The 24,244-nt window shown below is 35.0% G+C and overlaps 1 protein-coding gene across 3 annotated transcripts; it reads right to left on the reverse strand.

Annotated features, from left to right (window-relative positions):
- Positions 1-1,953: 1,953 nt before the first annotated feature.
- On the reverse strand, positions 1,954-18,549 carry LOC147480957 (ARM repeat superfamily protein). Of its 3 annotated transcripts, XM_086577263.1 has the most exons (22): positions 18,280-18,500; positions 18,028-18,188; positions 17,771-17,941; positions 17,488-17,598; positions 17,316-17,393; positions 16,944-17,131; positions 16,795-16,855; positions 15,832-15,906; positions 15,662-15,739; positions 15,174-15,236; positions 14,984-15,067; positions 14,733-14,905; positions 12,359-12,398; positions 12,125-12,268; positions 11,833-11,952; positions 11,530-11,748; positions 10,565-10,732; positions 7,632-8,310; positions 6,398-6,597; positions 5,814-5,949; positions 2,572-2,624; positions 2,163-2,291 (listed from the first exon to the last, which is right to left on the reverse strand). In XM_086577263.1, exons 1-21 carry the CDS (start codon positions 18,428-18,430, stop codon positions 2,599-2,601), a joined length of 3,126 nt encoding a protein of 1,041 aa, XP_086433389.1. In that variant the 5' UTR covers positions 18,431-18,500; the 3' UTR covers positions 2,163-2,291; positions 2,572-2,598. The 3 variants fall into 3 exon arrangements, with proteins under 3 accessions (XP_086433388.1, XP_086433390.1, XP_086433389.1); XM_086577262.1 differs by lacking the exon at positions 2,572-2,624 and having other exon boundaries at positions 1,954-2,291; positions 18,280-18,549; XM_086577264.1 differs by lacking the exons at positions 2,572-2,624; positions 17,488-17,598; positions 17,771-17,941; positions 18,028-18,188; positions 18,280-18,500 and having other exon boundaries at positions 1,954-2,291; positions 16,944-17,171; positions 17,316-17,364.
- Between the last annotated feature and the right edge of the window lie 5,695 nt (positions 18,550-24,244).

Here is a 24,244-nt window from a genome sequence, read left to right on the forward strand (position 1 = left end):
TATAGGATTTGAGAACTGCGGTTGGTTTTACTTTTGTGAGCTAAAACGTGTAGCTTAGCAGCCAGTCTTTGCTTGCAGTGCTGCCGAAATTTTGAACAATTCTTTCTCTATTGATGTCTTCAAATGAAATGGGTAAGAAACGAGAGGATAGCTGGATAGGGTGATGTATAAATTTGACTTCTACCTATGTATGTGAACTGCCATTGAAGACGTCGTCTCAAAGGGAATGAATTCTAGTTAAACCAACTTAAGTCCAAAAACATACAATCTAATGAAAACATAGGCATGTACTAGACACTTGGTCCAGAACCACAGAGAACAAAAACTATATGGTGTCCAGGCCACATTGTATTGGTTCAATATATAGGTTCCAGATTTACCAAAATCATCTAGCAAGAAAGACCGAGAGATAACAAGTTGTACTGATTTTAATTTGGATGTAAATTTATTCTCTTGAACTTTCTCAGAATTTGAACCAATATGATTATGTGAACAATTGGATAATACTTCATAGTTAAACTAGTGAAGGCTAAAAAAATTACTATAAAATAAATGGCAAAACTCAACTATGTAACAGCCATAATCTTTTGTTTTTTAGTAACTAGGTAACAGGCCTAATTAGTTTATATTTATATATCATGATTAGGTTTATAAAGAAATAAAGAGATTAATAAGTTAGTGGGTCAAAGAGTGAGGCCACAAGTAAAAACTAGCTTGCATTGCATATTTGCAGGCGTCTATGCGATACAGATAATATTTTGGTTTAAAAACGGGTTCTGCGATACAGACCATGCAGAATTCGCATTTGTTTATTGAACAAAGGTTAACTAGACCAGTTCACGTATTGAGGGATTCACGTATTGAGGGATTCGTAGACTCAGTCATGGTGAGTATGAAATAATATGGTTCAGGACGATTTAAATCAGTAGAGTCAAACATACTGAAAATGAGATTAATCATCATTAAACCATTTCAAGTTGAACCCAAGAAAACACATTCGTCAATGCAACCAACAGAAAAGTATTTCAAATTTTAACTAAAAGTTCATAAAGAAAATTATAAAGTAGAATACGTCGCGATATTAGATCTAACCGAGTAACCGACTTAATTATATATTAACTAAATGCCCATTGTCCAAATCAATATTAATTTGCCGAATAAGTCAAGTTGGCTGACTTCTCAACTAAAGCACAAACTTACTGAGTTCTTCAACAGTTCAACTAATGAAAGAACCCACGTTCCTCAGTAACTGGGGACTATCTTCCTGAAAAGGTTATGCCATCACCCTTCCATGTATCAGCATCGTCATGTATGAGCATTCTAGACCAAATGATAACTGAAATTTGTGTTACTGCTATATGCAGACATGCAGTGAGTGCCTGAGTTGTCCATGCATGGTCAAACTTCTTCATGAATGCTATTTAACAACTCGATTATCTGCGTGAATGCATCCAACCACAAAATAATTATGCTAAACCTCACCATTATACGGACAGCAGTTATCAGTTATAGCCATGGCAGTATGCACCAAGAGGTTGTTGCTCCAGGCTAAATGCAGTCCACTTACAATCTTACATGTTATCTTGCTAGGAAGAATCATATCTTACTAATTATATTCCCATATTAGCATTTCAGTGTTTAGCTCGGACTCGTCTTATGATTCTCAATCTAAAACCCCTCCATCCACTTCGGAATCCAATTTCACAACCAACTTAACCAATCCATCATTTTGTTTGGAAAACGTGTAGCCGCAATTTTGTGCTGTTTGTGAGTGAAATTGTGAATACCATAGCCAACACCATCTACGCTAGTCAATTCTTACTCCGAGTACCAATTAAAAGGAAACATTTTGAAGTGATAAATAGTAGATTAGTTGTTTATTGATCTTCAGAATGGTAGCCTATTCTGGTTTCATTTCTGCAATAAATTTCGATAAGCCATACACTGATCCAATGACCCACTTAACTACTATCGGGTTTATAAGCCAGTTGCCATACATAATCCAGGAACAAAAAAGTTAAAAAATAAATAAAAATTGTTACGAATAACAATTCAAATGTTGAAACAGGTTAAATTACAACACAGATTACAACGCTTTTTCGGACATCCTTGGCTGAACAAAGAAAAATTCTCCTGTCAAGAGTGCAAAAATAAGGAGTCATATTCTGGGAAAGTGTTAACAAAACCTGTCAGAAGTTGCAGTGGCAACGTTTCTCCTCTCACGAAAATTTGGTTATATCTCTCTATTAAAGAGAGTGCAGCTCTTTGCTGGTCGACTTCACCAAATGTGCCTGCAGTCCATCATCAAAACAGGAAAAAAAAAATTGAAAGATCAGACCTGCAGTCCATCATCAAATACAAATTAACAGCCAGATGCGTAGTCAGTATCAATTACTATAAATTAACCAAGAAGTTGTGGCTACAACAAGCAGGGTGATATTGCAGTAAAAAAAAAGGACTAAAGAAACAACTATCATGGACACAGGCAGGGTATATTGCTGTAAACAAAGGACTAAAGCAACAACTAATATCTTGAAATATCATGAACATCTCAGATGTTCTCCCACTCACCCCTTTGAAAACGGTCTGTCCTTAACATTATGTAAAAAATATCTCCATGTATACTGGTATTTGATGAAGCAGATTCATGAGCCAGACAAGAAGTTGCATACATTAGATGATAGTGACCTTCTACCCAGTTAATAAAGTAAAACACAACAACAATAAAATGCATGATAGAACTTACAATTAAAATTATATTCATCCAAATCTAGGACAACGATAAATCATAATGGTGATTAACTGGTTACTTGAGAAAAGAGTATAACAAGTTCTAAAAGGTTTTCTTCCAATTAGCATAGTTGGGGATTTAAAAACATGCTAGACTCACGACATATTCCCCCCCCCCTGAACGTTTAGGGATCTTTGTTCAATCATTTATCTATTTTTTCTACAACTGCCTCAATAATGCGGCATCTAGACATTCCTCCGTGTTTATTATATCTGGAGTTCCCTCTGCTGCCATTAAGTTTAACATAAACTCAGTCGAAAGCGACATAATTACCTATGGTTTCTTTCATCTCCAATATCAGAACATGCTTGCCTTAAGCTATTCCTGATAGAAATTGCGAAATGACAATATACCCTTTTGTTTCAATATTGATTACTTCATTTGAGGTCTGTATAAAACAAACATAGTTTGCAAGAACCAGGCTAGTCTACAAATTAATTTTCATTACCTCTTTCAATTTCCCATCTTAAACGCTTGTCTTCTTCTTCAGTTTAAACACTACCTTTAATCAACTTTTGAGCTTTAATAAAAAAAACATGTAGCTCAACCCTTGAACTGCAACCTACCTTAGATATTGGAATTTTAGATGCTAGCAAGATATTTAACTTAACTTAGTGGTTCCTGTTCCATTAATAATTTGCCAGAGGCTGATGTGTCTAGTCTTATTTTATGTCATGGTGAAGTACTTGATCACATTTAAGAAACACAGCGAAACAGTTCACAAATGATGATGCTGGAAACTTTCTTCTAGAGCATTCTTCAACAATTGACCTTCACTTATCAGCCTAAGATGTTTAGATATTTAGTGGCCTACTGGTTAAGACTTGGCCCGAGGTCTTATGTTCTATTCCCACCTTCACCGGGAAAAGGGTAATCGAAGGAGTGTGTGTGTGTGTTGGGTTTGGCTGAGGCATCATTTTGCAATTATTAACCATGGGGATGGTTAAATGGACTCCATCTTAAGGTGACTCCAAAAGAACTCTACCTCTAAAAGTAGACTTACAAGATGAATTGAGGGCTGATTTTTGGTGGAGATAGTCTTCCCATAATAGAGAACACCCCCACAAAAAATCAGCTCAATTGAATATGTTTAACCTTGTCAAAAGTTGTTTCATTTTTTCTTAAGCTGTTGGATACATCCATAACATTCTAAGCAATTTTTGAAAAGGCTAAACATCTTCAAAAGAGCGGATTTTTTACGAGGATGATCTCTACTGTGTGGAGAGCATATCCACCCAAAATGAGCTTCTAATTCATTGTTCTTAGTGGTGGAGTTCTTTTGGAGTCACTTTAAGTGGAGTTCATATAACCGTCCCCTTTAACTATTCATATTCATAACTAAAGGGACCTATCAAGATTTAGAGATATAAATAAAATACAACAAGACATGAGAAAATGGAAGTCAGGATATCCAGGAGGTGTTCATTATTGTTGTCAGTATCGCGTCAGCTCTTAGCTGAGTCGGTAAAGCGCACCACAGTTTCAGGGATGTCTTGCGTTTGAGTCACCTTGGGGGACCAAGGTTACTAAGGGATGCTCCCTTACCAAGACGGGGGTGGGTGCCTAGTCTCTGGACTATGAGCCGGTTCCAGCACCCGGTTCATGTCCCTGCATAGTGTGTTGCAAGCTAAATATCAAGTTTCCCAAAAAAAAAACAAAAAGCATCATTTCAGCTGTACTCAGATTATGTGTGGCATTATATTTTACTCATTCATCTTCATGGGATATAGAGTATCAACGTACCAAAGTTCTCAATGAATTTACGTATATTCCTTCAGACTTGTCGACAAAGACTTATTATGAGTTATGAACTTCATCTATCATTTGACGCAACTCCGTTTATTGGAACCTTATTTCTTGTCTAATAAACCACAAAGATGAAGATCAGTAATTTGTCGGGAAAAATGAACTTCAAGCCAGAATCCAGCCAAACACTATAATAGTCCATTCGTCATTCCAATGTGTTAAACTTTGGATCAGGAATGCTTATACATTAGTGCAACGCTTTAAACATCCCATGTGGGACTATATTAAGCATCTCAACACAACCCCTCACGTGTGGGCAGTGATGGACCCAAGATTTTTGCCGAGGGTATCTAAGTCGACATTCAATAACAATTCTACCATTTTTTTAATAAAATTTGCAACTTTTTTTTCCTCTCATAAAGCTTTTGTGAATAAAAATAATTAATAGCGAAAGTTTCGGAAGTTTTTTACTTGTAAATAACACATAAAACTGTATTTTTTTCGAAAGTCAATCTGAACTTCTTTTTCTTTTTGGCTAACCAAACTGAATTATTAAATTATATAGTTGTGGATGCTTGGAAATACAGAAAAGCAAAGAATGTTTATGAAACATACAAGTTTTGTATGTTCTTAAACATAAAGATTATGTACATCAGGTATGTATTAGCATACAAATCATTCTAAAAATAATTCTTCTTTTACTGTGAGTAACTTAGTATCATACTATCATACTCGTGGAGTGATTATGGAGAGACCGAGTTTTTTGGATTATAGGCTTATAACACAGTTGGCCAAGTTATTTAATTAATTAAGCAAGCAAAGTTAAATCCTAAATAGAAATAAGAATAGACGCCAGTGGGTAAAGTTTAAAACTTCAGCAAATGTCGATGTTTCCAACAAACTTGAGGGTATTCAAGTGAATACTTGAGCATACCGTGGGTCCGACGCTGCACGTGGGGTTAGTTGAACCTAACACGTGACTAACATACTTTGGTGACATGCGGTAAACGGGCCCTTTGGGACAAATACTATAGCCTGCTCTAATGCCAATGTTAAACAATGGAGAATCCAACTCAAAACCAATTGGCAATGAGTGGAGTAGCCCTAGGAATGCTATACTATACGTCGAGGCTTTAAACTTCCCATGTTGGACTATCCTAAATATCTTAGCACAATAATAGCCAGGCCATTATCAATCTAAGAAAGAAATGGCAAAAAAAAAATTGGAAAAATATTCAGATGAAATTTACTCTCTAGAAGGATTTTTTGGACTTACCCAATTCCAGCTCCTGGTCCTGATCTTCAACATCCCCTTCTTCCACGTCTATCCCATTTTCTAAGGACATAGACACTTTGGCATACCTGTCCAGGAACTCTTCTTCTGTTTCTTCGCGCTCATCATCCTCAGAATCCTTGACAAATTCAATAAACAGAGTAACTAACTGTAAAAAAAGCTGTTACGATTTTTTTCCTTCAAAACACAGGTACGTTGAAAAATCCTACCATTCCAATCACTACCTTTCGACATCAACTCCTGATTTACCATATCACCCATATGTTTATATCATGTATACAAAAGTTGATTGAATGAGTAAGATATGATAACCTTTTTTTTTGGATTGGCAAACCTGTTTTTAAATGAGACCAGTAACTCAATGATGCTGGAGGGGTTCGATCCCCAGACCTCTTATGTCCTCGGAGATCCAAAGGTGGGGCATAACAGCCGCCACACTCACCCCTCTTGATTTGCAGCACATTAATAGCAATGTCATGGTAGACAACCCACACAACACACTCAATAGATGGTTTGAATGCTTAAAAGATGAAAGTTTTGTAAGTAAGAAATTTGTTTCCTCATACCTCGTCATCATCATCATCATCAGTTTCGTCGTCCTCTTCATCATCATCTGCTTCCTCATCGTCATCATCCTCTTCCCCCTCTATTTCTTTAAGACGTATAACTGCTTCCATTAGAGAGATAAAACAATCTCTTACTAAACCAGACCCTGGATCCCCATTGGTTCCTAGCAGCCTTTCTACCAATTTCACCAGTGCCATCACTGTGAGTGATCATCAAAGAACCATCAGGGACATTACATGCAAAAAAGATAGTTAAATCAGTTCCTTTATGTGGACCATACGATATGGACGAAGAATTGCAACAAAATATGGAACAATATATAGCAAGAGCAAATAAGAAAACAGATGATTATAGGGGAAGATTGTTGGAATTATCTATCTACAGAACAACAAAATGTGCACAAAAAAAATGATGTATCTTGTTGGCGGAAGCTTCAACAATGGATGAACATCAATATGATTTGATAAATCAAACACCTAAAACTAGGGTTTATACCTTCAAACTAGAAGACAATTCTCAAAGAATTAATATTCAATTAGAACCATCTAACAATAAAGGCCTAGATGCCTTTATATAATAAACCTTGTTCCTAATTCTATTTAGAAACCAAAATAGAAACCTTACTAAATAACCTAGATCTAAAACCTAGGTTACATTGACACGCCGTATCGGACACGGATATGAATTGTCGGACACGGCAAAATATCAAAATTCAATGTAAATTACATGCAATATGTGTGGATACGTATCCGACACGGATTTTTTTCAAAATATGGCGTGTCCATGTAACCTAGTCTAAAACAAATAGGAAACTCTTCTACCTTAATAAAATTACTAATAATATAATTAGAAGCTTCCATTCCCATGCATAAAAAAAAGTGACTGCTCTGATCAGTTCAACAGACCAATGTTTCAGCGGTTCAAGCCCCTAATGACAAATATTAGATGATCCGTGTGAATTTCTTGGTGTACGCCAATCCTTGAAAGGCCAACTAAAGAACCTAATGAGGAGTTGTGGCATTGTTCCTTCTTCTATTTTTAATTCACTGATGAATGTAACTTAAAATACAACTGCTAAAGGCAGAATTACAGAGGTCTATCAAATACATTTTCGAAAAGTCACAACTGCTTTGGTTGTACAGCTGCATGCTAAGGACACATTTGCTCTACATGTTCAGGCATCAAGGGACATTTTACATTAGATCTAACAAAGCATATGTAAAAAATACTAACCAATTAACTTAATCTCGGACTCAGCAGAAAGACCAGGTTCGAAAGAACTAGTGGAGATATAACTCAGTGCAGAAGCCCACGCTGTGAACCCTTTCTCATCTTTTTCCAATACCTCCTCAACTATATCAGGATTACACAAATAACAAGACGAAATAACTAGTAAAAGAGGCTTCCAAAGTGCACTAGGTTTGCTTTGGATCTCTCTGAAACGAGACAATGCTGCCCCACTGAAAGCTACCACCAGAGACTGCTGCACTTCAGTTTCCAATGAGATGTTTGGAATGTGTAGTAGTAAATGGACACACGAACAAGCCCTCCATGTTGCAGATGGGTATTGAGTGATAGCCTCTGTAACAAATGCACCAATTCCTTCAATAATGGAACATTGCGGGATAGGTGGAGCAGGGGGAGACGGTATCCTTGTAACAAAGAAGTTCTCCAAGTCACATTTTCTGCACAGATGGACAACTTCCTTGATGCAGTCAAAGATTGATAAATCCTCCAGTTCTTCCCAAGCATGCCAGTCAGCAATCAGGCTAGCCCAAACAGTCAACAGCTCTGATAATTTCATCTCTGACACTTCCTTAGCTTCTGTAACAAATTGCATGATTGATTGGAGTAGTATGGATGCATCATTTAAGCATGATGCAGGGTGCAGTCCATCAGAAATATCTCCTTCCTGTCAAGTGGAATTATGAGGTTAACAGATTACTAAAATTATGAATTTTTTTTCAAACATGAATAGAATGACATGAACTTGTTTGCCTATCAAAATTCAGCTGTATTACAGACAGCACTAAAGTAGGTCAGGATTTAAACTACCAATAGGTTCAATTCAATTCCGGAAATCAGGGTTGGGGAACAAAAGAATTTTCTGTAATTTGAAACAAGCATATGGTAAGTCCGATCTGAACTTCCATTCGCACTACAAACAAATGCTAAAATATAGTTGAAGTTAGCAGATTATATATACAGTATAATAGTTCCTGGTCAAGGTTAATGTATCTAAATCGAATGTGACTATTAAAATGATTCACAACTACATCCAACTAAGTACAAAGAATTTAAATAGCTTGTCCGGGACAAAAAGAGTTCACTACTTTATGAAGTTAATAAACCTATCTTCTGAAATGCGGCATATAATGATTTCTCATATATTCCAAGTTTCAATTAAAACTCAAAAAATCAGCTCCTAATCGCTCTACTGGGGAGGCATTATAAAGTTCTAAATTTCTTCACTATTACAAGTCAATTAGCCAAAATACCAAGAATTTCAAGTAGATTTAAAAATTAACAGTTTTACAATGTAGAATTTGGGCATCCAACTTAAAACCAATTGGTGATAAGCGGAGAGGGCCCAGGATTTATATATTTGAACACAAGGCTGTAGACATCTGATATGGGATTATCAATCTCAACATGCCACCTCACATATGGCGTATTCTTGAGGCTAACACGTGGACAATGTTTTAAATGAATGACGCGGAGTAAATGGGCTCTTTGAGAGAAATAGCCTGCTCTGATACTATGTTGAATTTAGGCATCCAACATAAAACCAATTGGTGATTATAATTTCTTGGGCCTCTCCACTTATCACCAATTGGTTTTAAGTTGGACACCCATCTTCAATATGGTATCAGAGCGGGCTATTCTTGTTGGCCCAAAGGGCATGTTTCCTTTCCACATCACCTAATATGTTGGTCCACGTGTTAGGCTCAACCGCTCAAGTAATGCCACACGTGAAGGGCCTGTTGAGAGATGTTTAGTCCCACATGGGATATGTTAAGCCTTGCATTGAAATATATAATTCATGGGCCTCTCCACTTATCACCAATTGGTTTGAAGTTGGATGCCCATCTTCAATAATATAATTACAATATATTCATCAAATGTTTCTTCATCACTACCATTACCATTATCGTCATTAGTATTTCAAAGATGGATGGACTCCTTAAAGACATTCACCCACCTCTAATTTGGTGAAATTTGGTTAAAAAAAGGAATTATAAAATCTTAGATTTTAATGACTATGGCCATCAAAGCCTAAGGAATAATAATCAGGAAAAAAAAGACGTAATATTAAACTAGTTCCTATCTACGCTCACCAACCACAAATATCAAATCATTTCACTTATTAAAAGGGGAGTCATTAGTAAATATATTCTAGCGAGTGAGGGAACAGACGAGGTTTTTATTTTTTGATAAAGTAAAATTTAATAACTAGGATGTGTAAAGGATACAAATGTGAGAGAAAATCTCATTTAAATGTTGCAACCAGTTATACACTGGAGGACCAGACACCTCCCAAGTCCTAGAGTCCGTTCTAAGAAACTCCTTTATTAAAGACACACCCCTATGACGACCCAAATACAAGCTCCCAATTGACTACATTCAGAATGTCAGACGAGGGATCCCAATTTTCAACCCTATTGCTATCAAATATGTCATCACTAGTCGTATATAAAAATAAAAACCTAATCTGAGCTACTACAAAATTTCATTCTTAGTTCAGAACTTCAGATAGATTCTCCTTCAATTACAAATATCCCTCACATTACAAACAATAAACTCAAAACTTCAAAACAAAGATTAAATCAAGCTTGAAATCAAAATCAAACAATCAGAATAAAATCAGGTACTCTGATCTCGAGGGAGCCTTAAGAGATTGCAGAAATTTGAGAGGTTTAGCAATTACTATGTGTTTATTATCTTATTGGGAAATATATTGTATATGTTATTTGTCAATATGTATCTTAACAAGTTACTTTAACCTAACCTTGAAAACTCTAGAAACCCATTATACTTGTTCCTTGTCGCTTACCTCTACTTAAAATACACTTCCATGTAAGGAATATAGAAGTCTCCTCAAATTTGAAACATCCCCTCCACAAACACAATAACTGTGATCTGAATCTAAGAAATAAGAAACAAACCATTGTTTGCTCGGGTCTCAGCCAAGCCTGCCTTAACAGAGCTGAACATGCTCTAGCGATGGTAGACGAACCAGTTTCTCTCGTTTCATTCTCTTCATCTTCTTCTGGAGCAGAACCCTCCCAAGTTTGAGTCATCGTTGCTAATGCAGAAAAGCCTCGTTCAACCACCTAGCAAGTTAACACTGTCATTTCATCTTTAAGAACCCAGCAGATTAAGAATATTAAAGGAGAACTATTCAGAAGTTCCAAGGAAACCAGAAACATGTAAGCACAATCACCATTATATTCAACACAAACACAACCTCTGGTTAACATTGCCACTGCATGCTTGAACAGCTCCTACTGACACTGATAAAATACTTAACATTTAAGCATTGATATCAAGAACAAAAGCACAACCACACATTTAAGCATGGTGGGCAGGGCCAAGTGCCTGACTTATGCTAAGCACTTAACATTTCTCATCTAACTCCATTCTCCATAGATATGAAACTAGATGCTTAATTACCATCAGACATACCATAAAACAACTGGACATCGAATATAGGAGGATCCACAATGTGCATGCCAAACAATCATGCAAATTAATTCCTGCCAATGAACTGATGTGATGGATAAAAGCTAATTCTCTAATTAACACATTAGGTGACTCTTTACATTTCCGAATGTTTTCCTCACCCAAGTATAGAAGGCTTTGAAAAAATGAGACAAAATTCCCCACAAAAGGTCCCCAACCTGTCTCCTTAACGACTTGTGTTCTCACCTTCACTAACCCTTACCTGCAAACCATTATCTCCTATTCCTTCAAAGTGAGTGTCCAACTACATTAATTAGTTTACTTTCCCCATCATCCCTTAACTTCATGTACTTTAATCTTATACTCACACAATAATACAATATATCTACTGATGGTGGATTCCAAAGCTTGGAATCCAGTAAAGACAGTTTAGAGATAGCTCAAGTACCTGAGGCCATGGCTCTGGAATAGGGGGTATGCGCTTTGAAATAACGCCAACCATGGCCGATATGATGTAGGGGATGTGAACAATAACGTTATCATTGCCTGCTTGCACTATGGTACTCAATAGCTGAAATAAAATGGAGGACTCATTGTCGTCTTCGTTATCTGTTCTACTAATCACAACTTGCAAGAGTGGCAGCCATTCTGGTGGCAAGTAGTCATTCTGCAAAGAACAAAAATTAAAGCTACACAGCGAAAAGGAGTTATTGCAAAATTTGTAATCAATATAATTTAGTAATTCTGTTACCTCAAGAAGCTCAATAATAGCCCCAGCAGCAGAAGCACGGACAGGATAACAAGATATATCCCCCATATCAGGCATAACCAATGCTTTTAGCAGTGAAGAATATATATTTGCACTGATCTCCTGAATCAGATAGGCAAATATTATTTGAAGAAAAACTTCCTTACGTAAGCTGGTAGATACAACATAAGACCCTCATTCGAAATCTCAAGCAAACAGAGTAAGAAGGAAAAAGCCAAAAACCAGCTGGGGAGAAAAAATGGGCATAAGAGATTAAGTGTAAAAGATTTCTCACTTCAGGGTGACACGAAGCAAGCTCTCCAAGTACCCAGTTTGCAGCTGCAACTAAGTAAGGTAAGCATGTAGACAACGAATACAATGGTAGCACCCGAGTCTGAACCAGAGTAGCTATGTATCCAGGATTCCGCTCCATTAAGAACTGTACCAGAAGTTGTACGGTTATAACTCCTTTTTCAACATATTATCAACTCAATAAACTGGAAAATAAAAAATGACGAGATCTCCTTACATCTTGAAGACTCCCAAATGCCATCAGAACTCCATAGTAACTGCCATGTTTAAAAAAAGTTTGGTGAAAAACTTATGCAATACGCATGTGTCATAGGTGTCTTTTTAGGACGTTTTTTTTTTCTTTTATTTTATTTTATTAGATGGCCAATGCCAGCTCCTTATATAGACCAGCTATCCAGACCTAGTAACTGGTCCCATCTAAACACGAATTGCTCAAAACGACAATTTCTAAATTCCTTCAACACCTTAGACCACTGATATAAGAGGGATTTGATAGACATAATGGTCTCCTCCATAGTAGCTGCAGCTCCTTCAAAAGGTCTTGTATTCCACTCAAGCCCTATACCCCACATAATCACAAATGGTAGAAGACTCCATAGCCGATTACCAGATGAAGTAAAAGGTCCAGTAGCCCATCAACCAAACAAACTCACCACCCGGCTGGGACACACCCAAGACAATCTAGACTCAAATGGAAAACAGACCAAATTTTCCACGAAAAAGGACACCCCAAAAGAAAATGATTCACCGATTCCCCATCCCTCCCAGAGTATTTAGGATTTGAGGAGGCAAGTTTTCTAATGAATAGGATAGTAACCTCCTTATTCAGTAGTTAATGTTTTTATTAAAAAGATTAGCATTGTTATTGAGTGATTGTTTTCATTGATAAAGAGAGTATTATTGATTTTTTTTATTCTTCGGCCAATCGATATACAAACTGAGGATGCCTTATGCAAAAATTGAGCAGAACTTACAGCAGAAACACAGAGAAAGGAATAACCACAATGAAGTATATTGCTCTATCCTAGGCCCCTTGAGCTAATTCATTTTCAAATTCTACCATGTGTTAATTCACAGTTTTAGATGGCTCAGGCAATATTGCAATTTCTTTTCAAGAATGTCGGACAATTTCTCATTCAACATTCCTACCATCCCTTGCACTTGCAGATGAACAAACAATAAGAACAAAAGCATATTGCTTCCAGCCAACAGTACATTTCCACTTATGAAGAAAGGCTGATGTTGTCGCTGACACATTCAGAAAATTCCACATGATCCTACCAATGAAAACTCTCACAACTGAAAACGGAAAGTTTTCATACCAGTTGCCTGGGCCAGAACAGTGTGAAATAGAAACTATGCTTTCAGCTAAAACCTAGTTTTCTCAGCAGTATAACTGTGTCTTTGAAGCAACGGTGGCTCAATGAACGTACATCCAGGGCACAAATGTCTGTCCGCAGTAGACGCCAAAAAGGACAGACTCCCATTAAAGGAATGACCGACTGGAAGATAAAATATAAAGTTGCACATGTTCATTGTCACAAACATAATACCTGAATATTTTTCAATCAGGCTCCAACAGGAAATTTCAGAATATAAAAAGATATTATTAAGATGTGTCTGTCTGTGTTGGTGTGTTAAATCGATCTCGCTTAGAATTGATTTCTGCTGTAGTATAATTTTCTTGACAAAATCCCAAACAGAGAATTATTTAAACAAAAGGAAAGGCGGGATTTCCTATGAGTTTTTCTCCTTGCATGAATGTGGGATATATATTATTTACTTGTCTGCCCGGTTTTAGCTAAGGCGTGAAACATTTTCCCCTCATCACTCAATAACCATGGTACTTGCAGGCCGCGGTTATCTATAAAAGAAATCTTACGTTTAACAGCTTCATATAAAGCTTCTTGGCTGATCCAGCAGCACAAACCGATTTTTCATTATTTGTGCTTTTTAGAAAGAACTCAATAATGCAATGGAGGGGTACTCAACATTGTTGAAACAATCTTATGTTTATTGAGCTCAACAAAGCGCTTTTCCGTTGGGATGTGGACACTATTACATTTAGAGGGGTTTAATATCATGAAGTTGTACTCAATTGGGGTTGAATTGTATTGTGAGGTTCGGGGTATGTTTTTTTCACTTTAGTAGCTTACTACAAAGTCTGGCCAATAGGTTTTGTGCTTTCTAACGACTTCCATATTTTGTATCACGATAAAGCATTTCGACTTTTGCCTAATATATATTAGAAGAAAAAAGAAAATTTTATAATGATACTAGCAAGAACAAGATCAATAACAACAATACAGTAATTATGTTCAGAACTAATTATCATTATCAATTTATCATTATATTAACTATAAGTCTATAACAATTAAAATAATTATGATAAAAACAACAACAACTCGCAGCATCAGTGGAGAACAACATTCCAATAAAGGTCCAGATACACTTACTCCTTTGAAATTGAAATAATTATTATTTTTATTAAGATAGTGCTAATGATGTGCAACAAAATAAAAAACAATTTTGTGGTTTATCGGGGGATGGGAGAAACAACAGCTTTGTAATAAAGGTTCCGATACACTTACTCCTTTGAAATTTTAGATTGGCCAACAGTAGCGTCAGTGGGAACTGGAAACTTTGACAGATAAGGAAGCACCAACAACTCCCCTATGGAACTGCGCTCTTTGCCCTTAATCTTGTCACCTTTTTTCCGCTTAACCGAAGATGCAGAGTTGTTATTGCAACTCATTGGAGGACCCTGCATACTACGCAGTTATATTTTTTACCAGGTGTGACTACTTAATTCTGTTAGCACACATCATTAGAGGAGAGCAACCTTTGAGAATGATATAACACCAAGCAAATTTGTAGCACTTTTCCTGGCTGTAAACAAGTCCTCTCTCCATCCAGATACTTCTTCCTAAAGGAACAATAAATCAACATAATCAGCAGTGAAAAGTAAGAAGAAAAAAGGATGACTAAAAGAGACATGCAAAGTTCTTGTCTAGTGAAACAGATTTCCATACAATATCGGAGGGAAGATTCTTTCGTATATACTCATCTGGATCTTCTTCCCACTCCAAAATGTCCTAGCAACAGATCGCACAAACATCAGAGTAGGTAAGCTACTATGTTAAAGTTAGCATGTAAGGTGAGCACTATTAAGACAATAACAATTTATTGAAATAGTGAGTCATAAAGTGTTATCTAGGCAATATGTAAGTGCTGGAAGCATAGTCCTTTAGAATGATAATACCTGTAAAGGGCAAATAAGGGTACAGGTCCAAAGTCCAACATGAGGAAATGCTAGGGTTAAGCTAACGTGTGCATCCAACTAGATACATGTGACAGATTTTTTCCCAGAGATGCTTTCTAGGAGATTAACTATTAATTTATAAAGAAGAGGGAGTACATGCAAACAGTCCATAAGGGCAGTGAATCCTGCACTCTTCTTCCAGTAAATAACTGTAGTTAAGACTATGATTACGTCTGTGGCAGAACATACAAAATTTACCTTATCATTCATTACTAGGGCAGGGAAGATTGCAGCATCCATCAACGATGAAAAATGTGGTGAAACAAGTCTCCAACCCTGTATTTATATAGATTAATCCAAGTGAATTAAAATTTATATTGTCTAATATATTTGATGATCAAAGAATACTAGAATAGAGAAGAACTTACCGGACCTGTCTCCAGAACATGTGAAATAACATCAAAAGCTAATGAAAAAACCCGCTCTGATAGAAAGTCCAGCTTCTGTTTCAAGAGAAATGATTTAGAATGCAAAGAATGGTAGAGCAAGAACGACAATGCATTAGTGGTGTAGTACACCCCAGCAATGTGTAATAACATTCTAGCTTTTGAATGTGTGTATCCACACCATGACCTAATTAAACTGGTATTACCTATATAGGCCATCCCTTTTTTTGTTAAAAATTCTGAAACATGGATTGATAAAAATGTTGTCACGAGAAATGGAGCAAGGCATGTGGCCATTAATTTTAGCACAACATTTTACCATTGAGAATGAAAATCACTGGTGTCCTTCATCCCTATGAGAGAAAAATTCAAAGCTGGACTAGAGAGAATCATCATGTTCAAGCAATACAGTTGTTCTCTGGAATTTAATAATCGGTCATTGTCTAAAATGCAATATTAGTTCTTGGTCCTTCCTACTTTTGGTGAATTTCGTAGAACATTCATCAGGAAGCAAGCATACTAATGTCGACGTTTACCTACATAAATTTAAGATCCATGTATTTAGTGTTTTACTTGACTTGAAGAAACTTTATGACCATCTGTGAGATCAAGCCTAGAGATTCAAGAATAGGAGCGAGGAGGCGTTAGGATTACTTGAAGTTAAAGAAGTTAATCAGTTTCCAAGAGGGCAATAGGAAGAGATAATGGCTCAAACTTTTGGAAGAAAATGACAATAAAGGAGGGAAATGTTCGGCTTTCAGGGACGGCTTGGAAACACTAGGTTGAATAAGATTGGTGATTGAACACGGTATCACAATTGAAAGACAAGTAAAAGCGATGAACTAATTTTCTGAATTATACATTTTGATGTCAACAAATTAACAAAACGCCTTGATTTTTTATAAGCAAGAGAAGGATAGAAAATTAGAAATGCGTTGAACTTACACTGATATCAATGTTTTGCATGACGATGCTGGAAGTACAGTTGATGATGTTTGGCATCAACCTGACAAGGCAAGAAAATAAAATGTGATTTCCTGACATATTAATACTAGGGTTGAAACAAGCGAGGTAGGAGTAAATTATCCACCAACTTGTCAGAATGCTTTCGGTGTCTGGTAACCAAAGCACAGAAGATGAGCAAACTCCTCTTCCCAGTCTTAAACCTCAGCAAATCATCTTCCGTGGTTGTATCAAAACTCAAAGAGTCTAGAATCCGAAATAGATCTTGACAAAACAATGGTAATGAGGGGACAAGAGCAGATGGCATATATGACCTCACCTGGAAAAGTAAATGTGGTAATTCTTCAAAGACAGCAGTACTATAAAAAAAAAAAGGAAAAACTATTGATCTATTCAGAATTGTGTTATAAAATACAATAAGCAGCTGAAGAGACGAACATAAAAACACAACATATAAAGTTTTCAATAAGAATGGTAATAAAGAAAGAAAAAAAATAACTTACAGTGAAATATATGCACTTGCAAACTAGAAGAAGAATTTTCTCAGGTTCCAGCTCTGCTCTGCCTCTTGTTGATAAAGCCTGTTATGCTCGCCCCAAAAAGAAACTTCCTTTGTCACTACAATCTCATTATTTAAAAAATAAACCAAATTTTCTTAAATTTAATTTACTTAACCTTCTCAACAAGATTATGGAATACAGCTAGCAAAGGCACAAGAATATCTTGCGCGATGAGATCTAGTTGGGGTGGAACCGGCTCCTTTGGAATATTTGGATTTAAGAAATACTGCAAATTCACAAATTAGTTCCACCAAGTGAGCTCAACAAAGGACTTGGATTAAATATCAAGAGAAAACAGTAACTCATTCCTTCATGCACTCATATGCCATGTAGATTCAAATATGTATCAAGTATCAGCACATAGAGTCTTATCCATAAAAGAAGCCACAATCGAGTACCTGGAACGGCCTAAGAATTGACTGAAGCACCGTAAGGGCATTAACCGTTTTCCACTGAGAAACTACATTTCCACTAATAAAATTACTATTCTGAATAACGTTCCGCAATTCAGGTACAAGTTCAGGCCATGAATTCTCCTTAACAAATTCTTTCACGACTATACTCCGAAACTGCAAAATTAAAAACACATTCAAATCCAATAACTAAATGAATATACGAGGTTCTCATTGTAAGTAGAGGACAAAATATTGCTTACAGCTTCAACCAAGACTTTTAGTACAGCTGGTTCAGCCAAAAGCGAAGCGTGAACGAGCCGATTCTTGAACTCGACACTGACTTTAGCCACGTCAGCATTACGTCTAGTAAAGTTTTTTAAATAAGTAGCAGCAGCAATTCGTTGTCCTTGATTATCACCACCTGGTTATTAAATCAAAACAAGAAACAGTTGAATTAATATAAGATTGGTAAAATTAGTATGAAAGTTAGTTAGGGTTTTAAATAAAATTACCGGAGCAAATGGAGAGTAGCGCGTAAGGGAAATCGGGATGAAGAGAGAGACGGTCGAGGGATTCGGTTGCGGAGGTAACGAGAGTGTGATTTGGATTAAATGTTTGGTTCAGCAGTTGTGTGATTTGGGGTATTAGGGTACTTTCCATCATTTTTTTTTTTCTTTCTTTTTCGGTTCGACAAGAATGAGGAGTGAGCTTTTGTGGTTGGCGGGAAAATAATGAGGTTGCCCTAACTTGTATTTTTCTTTTTTTTCATATAAAGACACCGCAAGTATTTATTACGAAAGGGCACCACTTTTATAATTTCAAAAAACAACGGACCTCTAAAATTTTATTTGGACACCCTCCCGTGCTCACCTCCATCTTTCTTCCTTTCACAGTGAATTAATGAAGGGTTGTTGATGTAAGCTCAAATAAATCAAGAATGGTTTTGCCCAACGTGATCAAACAGAAATTCACGTCTTATGATAGCAATTAGATTTTCATTGATTTGAATACAATTTGTAATTTAGAGTTCATGTGATTCTCCTGATAAATTGGCCAAGTGAGAAATAGAGGAGGACTACTTATGACTATATATATAATAAAAAAAATAAAGCAAATACCCAATTGCTTTTAAAAATGACTACTTATGCCCTTAAATAAAATGTTGTCTCTAACTTTTGAAAAGAACGATTTAGTCATTTCAAGTTTTAAGAAAGTAAAAAATCAATTACACACACAATTTTGAATTGTTCGCCCGTGAATAAATAAAGTTCAAGCGATTAGAATCCCAGTACCATCACTTTTCTCTATATTTTCTTAAACCTAGTGTATCATTCGCACCCTCTTTACTTCCATGGGAAAAACTAAAAAATAGTCTCTTATTAGTTTTTCTCTATAATATCTTGCAACTCCTTCCTACCGAAACAATCTCTAGGATGAGAGTTATTATTTTCCTGAAACAAAATTATATTCCTCCACATTTAATTTTTGGAGGAAAAAAAAAAAAAAAAAAAAAAAAACAACAACAACAACAACAACAACAACAACGGGATTATACTTTTGTACCTAAGATTTTGTAGTGGCTGGATAAGATTAAGATGCTCTCATCAAACTATTTTTTTTTTCCGAAAAAAATAATAAACCAACATTAATCCTTTTTTTTTGTTACCCTAAAAATGTGAAAGATTAGAAGACTACTCTATAATGTGGGTTCACAATTTACATGGGATTTCATACTTAGGAGCTGAGAGTGCAAGTAAATTATTAAGGGATTGTCTTTTTGTACGTACCCACATTTTGTAGTGGTCTTGGTCGGATAACAACTTAAGACAAAACGCTCCCATCAAACTAATGTTTTATTTTTGTTTCAAAAATTATAATTCTTTGTTGTTACCCTAAAAATGTGAAAGATTAGAAGACTACTCTATAATGTGGATCGTTTACAACTTCACATGGGATTTCATACTTAGAAACTGAGAGGGCAAGCAAATAATTAAGGGATTATCATTTTGAACCTAACATTTTATAGTGGCTATAGTTGAATAAGAACTTAAGATGCTCCCATCAAACTAATGTTGTTGTTGTTTTTAGAAAAATAGAAAAAACTCAACTTTAATCAGTTTTTTTGTGGTTGCCCTAAAAATGAGAAAGACTGGAAGATTACTCTATACCATGGATTAAAGTACAACTTCACCTGAGATTCATACTTAGGAAACTAAGAGGGCAAGTAAATAATTAAGGCTTGTCCTTTTGTACCTAACATTTTATAGTGGTTATAGTTGGATAAGAACTTAATATGCTCCCATCAAACTAATGTTTTTATTTGTATTTATTTTTATTTTGATTTTTTATTTAAAAACCTTGGCATTAACCAACTTTTATGTTGTTAACCTAAAAATGTGAAAGACTATAAAACTACTTTATAATGTGGGCTCACAACTTCACATAGAAATTAAATAATATAATTTTATATTTAGGAATTGAGAGGGCAAATACAAGGTCGTAAACCTTTTATTTTAGGAAACAACGTATTAAACATGGATCGAGCCTTCTAACTAAACAGTAAGAAAGTAAACTTTGCATATCTAACTTGTATTTTCACTTAATTCCTCGTGTTTGCATCCAAAACATGTGATCTTTTATGAGTGAGCATGCACGTGGCAAACTTTTTGTTTTGTTTTAGCTTGATTTTCTCTCAAGTTTTTAATTTGAAACCAAAACATTCCTTTCTCTCCTACACTACACTTTTGACATGCATAATTATTTTTCTAAGAGGAGCTTCAATGTTGGAAGCCTGTAGAATGGTAAAAGTAAGAGATAATCTTGTTGAGAGTAATGAAATATTTTTCAGTTGTTGAGGACCTATTAGAAGATGTTGTACTACCCTGATCATTTGTAAGGATGGTGGTAAGAAATGTGTAGGGACTAGTGTCTTCGTGATTTGTATCAATAGTGTGGTACTGGTACTAGTTGTACATATGAATTGTCAAGCGTGTACTAGGAATAAGTGTATTATCATAATGCAATTTTTATGAATTTGTGTATTATTCTCGAATTTGTGTGTTCTCTTGCAATCTCTACGAATATTCCCGAGGAGCTATGATTAATTTACTTTGAATATGGTATTGAATATTGTTTTATCCTCTTTTATTTTGTTTAACTATTGATCACGATGAATTTGGATGTGTTCTTATATACTTTAGTATCATATTTGATAATTTCATCTCATCTATTGATCATGAATTTAGTGGATTAATTATCGCATGTCTGATTAACTATGTGATAATTTTGGGTTTAGTTGTATTTTTTTTTATATTATCCTTTAATATTTGTTTTCTCTGGGATTGGTTAGGAATTATGCCCATAGGCATTTTCTAATAATTGAACTTTGGTTGAATAACTTGATTTCTTTGTAAATGATTTGGACCTCTTTAATGGAAAGAAAATGACAAACTGATTTGGATTCCATTTGTTTTTTTAGGCACCATGAGTAGCAAAATATAACCAATAGCATGCCACGGAGAAGTAGCTTTAGATGGGCAATGATGGGTTGCTAAGTGTTTGCCAAGTATACCCCATGTGAATGGCTTAGTAGAAGATGAGTTTTTATGTCCTCCTTTAGAGATTATCCATTTTATAGTCAAAATATTTCGGTAAAATTTAATAGCTTCTTCCATTTTTTTCTTTGTTACATCAAAGAGAAAACAATGAATTGAATTTTAGCGCTTTATGGTTAGTTATGATATAGTTTTTTCTTTCTAAAACTTTCTTTGTAACACTTCCTTATGGTTTTATGGGTAGTAAAGTTATAGGTTTTTTCAAGAAATTAGAAGTTGCATTATTTTGTTGTTGACTAGGTTCCTTGTTAGCAATTCTCCGAATAATTCGCGAATAATATACGAATTGAATTTTTGAAGGCCTAAACGTTTAATACTTCCACACTTTTCAATAATTCGGAATAATTCACGTTTTTTTCATTATAAACGTATAAAACACAAATTCCCGAATTATTCACAAATTCATTTCAAAAATACACTTCATATGGTAAAAAAAAAAATGGAAAACCAAATTATTGTAAGGATGAGTAGCATGAAGATACATAAATAAGAATAAAAGAGTAAACTATGAAGGGCATTCTTAGAATCTTAAAAGTTTAAAATCTTTTGTATATCTGTGAAGGGCATTCTTTTTAGCAAATCAAAAGAGTAAACTAACATAGAGATATGGATGTGTTGCTTCTAATTCTTATTTCCCATACAATATAATTTGCAAATCTACATTCTAAAATAAATATGAATATAGAAGAGAGAGAGAGAGAAAGGTGTTAGAGATGAAGAAAATGATTAATGTTTGGACGAGTCAAATACTAGACCTTAACTTACTCACCTAATTCAAAAGTTTAATTTCTAATGAACCTGCTAGACATGGTGATATTTTTTAAAAGCAGCTAAGACAAATGTTTGTGAATTGTGAGTGATAGTTATGTAATTGGTTATTGCATATAATTATTATTGGAGTTTATGTAGAGTAAAATTGGAGGAGCATTTTAATTATATTTGGTAAATATATATTACAAATTTTCTTTAATTGCACCAAAATTTTGAAATCTAAATTTTTATTTCAAAACGTTTAATACTCGTATAAAACATACTACGTATTATTAACGCATTACGAATTTTTGACCGAATTTTTCTAACATGTAAACGAATGAAACTCGAATTATTCTCATATCGAATAATTCCCGTATTCCGAATTACTAACAAGGGCTAGGTTTTCTTTAGGGCTGTCAATAGGCCGGGACAAGCCCGAAGACCGATTGAATCCGAACCAATAAGATAAGGACTTAGACTTTAAATTTAGCCCGATAAGATTATTGGGCCAGGTATGGACATACCTATGTCCGATCCGATAATGGCCCGGCCCGAAATCTATAATAGTTTATGTGTTTTATATTTAATATTATTAATTTGAAAGTTGACATAGAAAATTGGAATCCAAATTGGTTAGTATTGTGTTTGCCACACAAAAGTTGTGGGTTCGATTCTTACCACTTACAAATTTAATTAAATTTCATGTATTGCTAACAGACCTAGGTGTGGCCTGAATCCGAACTTGCCCAATAGGACTTAGGCCGGACTTGTACAAAATATCAAATATGATTTGGGTTGGGCCTGGACCTAGGTGTGTCCTATTCAGGTCCAGCCCGTTGACAGCCCTAGTTTTCTTACAATTACATACAATTCACTATATTCCAAGTAAAATTTTCAAAACATATTGTTAATGAGCCATTATATAAAAAATTAACATTAATTGCCGTCTACAATAATTTTTATATATATATATATATATATATATATATATATATATATATGGGCTAGGGTTATTAGGTAGACCCTTAAATGTATTAATGATCTAAGTTCTTTTTGGTTTAGCATAATCTTTACTTCTTAAGTAACACATATCATTGAGTCACAATAAATAAATAATATGTTAGCATTGATATATATTATTAACTTTGCAAATTTCAATTCAGCTTGTTTTAAAATGACTTTTTTGGGTTTTGAGATAATAAGGCATATGGTTGTATAAATGGGAAGCATATGGTTGTATATATGGGCTAGGGTTATTAGGTAGACCCTTAAATGTATTGATGATCTAAGTTTTTTTTTGTTTAGCATAATCTTTACTTCTTAAGCAACACATATCATTGAGTCACAATAAATAAATAATATGTTAGCATTGATATATATATATGATTAACTTTGCAAATTTCAATTTAGCTTGTTTTAAGATGATTTTTTTGGGTTTTGAGATAATAAGGCATATGGTTATATAAATGGGAGGCTCCTTATGAATAGTTCTCTAGATTTTGCTATTTTGCTAGTTCACTACCACCATACTTAGGGTTTGCTAACTTGATGAGAGGACCAATTGAACTTGTTAGTGATCTGGAGTTGCCTAGGCATTTATTTTAAAAATAATATATATTAATGTAAAACCAGTTATAACATAATGCACATATGAAGACACATATATAGAAATAACTAAGTGAACAGTGTGTAGAAATGCAGTCATAGTCGGGGAAGATCTGCATTTTGGAAACACTATTTAACATTATTATATACAAACAAACTCACTGCACAACACTAATGTATCTTGTCACAATAACAAACGAGGGAACTGAGGCCCGAGTTACTGTATATTTCATGCACTTCATCGAATACAAGACCTTAAAATCTATTAATGCATATGAATGCAGAACCTAATCTTCACGAAAAACAAAAGAATTGTTACCACCTACTTGCTAAAATTTTCTAACCTGCCAGTGAACCCCGAAATTAATTGCTTTTATACTAGAATGCACAACTGGAAAAGGACAATTAAATAACAAAATTTGTACTACCAATAAACCTAATAAAGAATAATTAAGCTTAAGGGTCTGAACTAAAACCTCCTAAATGAATATTTTTGTAAGATTGG

Source organism: Coptis chinensis, chromosome 8, assembly GCF_015680905.1.
Source record: "Coptis chinensis isolate HL-2020 chromosome 8, ASM1568090v1, whole genome shotgun sequence".
Classification (NCBI taxonomy): domain Eukaryota; kingdom Viridiplantae; phylum Streptophyta; class Magnoliopsida; order Ranunculales; family Ranunculaceae; genus Coptis; species Coptis chinensis.

Bases quoted from the DNA above. Each gene is read 5' to 3' on its own strand.
- LOC147480957 (XM_086577262.1), bottom strand. From the start codon at position 18,430: ATGATGGAAAGTACCCTAATACCCCAAATCACACAACTGCTGAACCAA. The intron at 17,132-17,315 runs GTAAGTTATTTT...TTACTTTTCCAG, and splicing joins GCAAGTGCATATATTTCACT to GTGAGGTCATATATGCCATC. The intron at 15,740-15,831 runs GTAAGTTCTTCT...ATATAAATACAG, and splicing joins ATGTTCTGGAGACAGGTCCG to GGTTGGAGACTTGTTTCACC.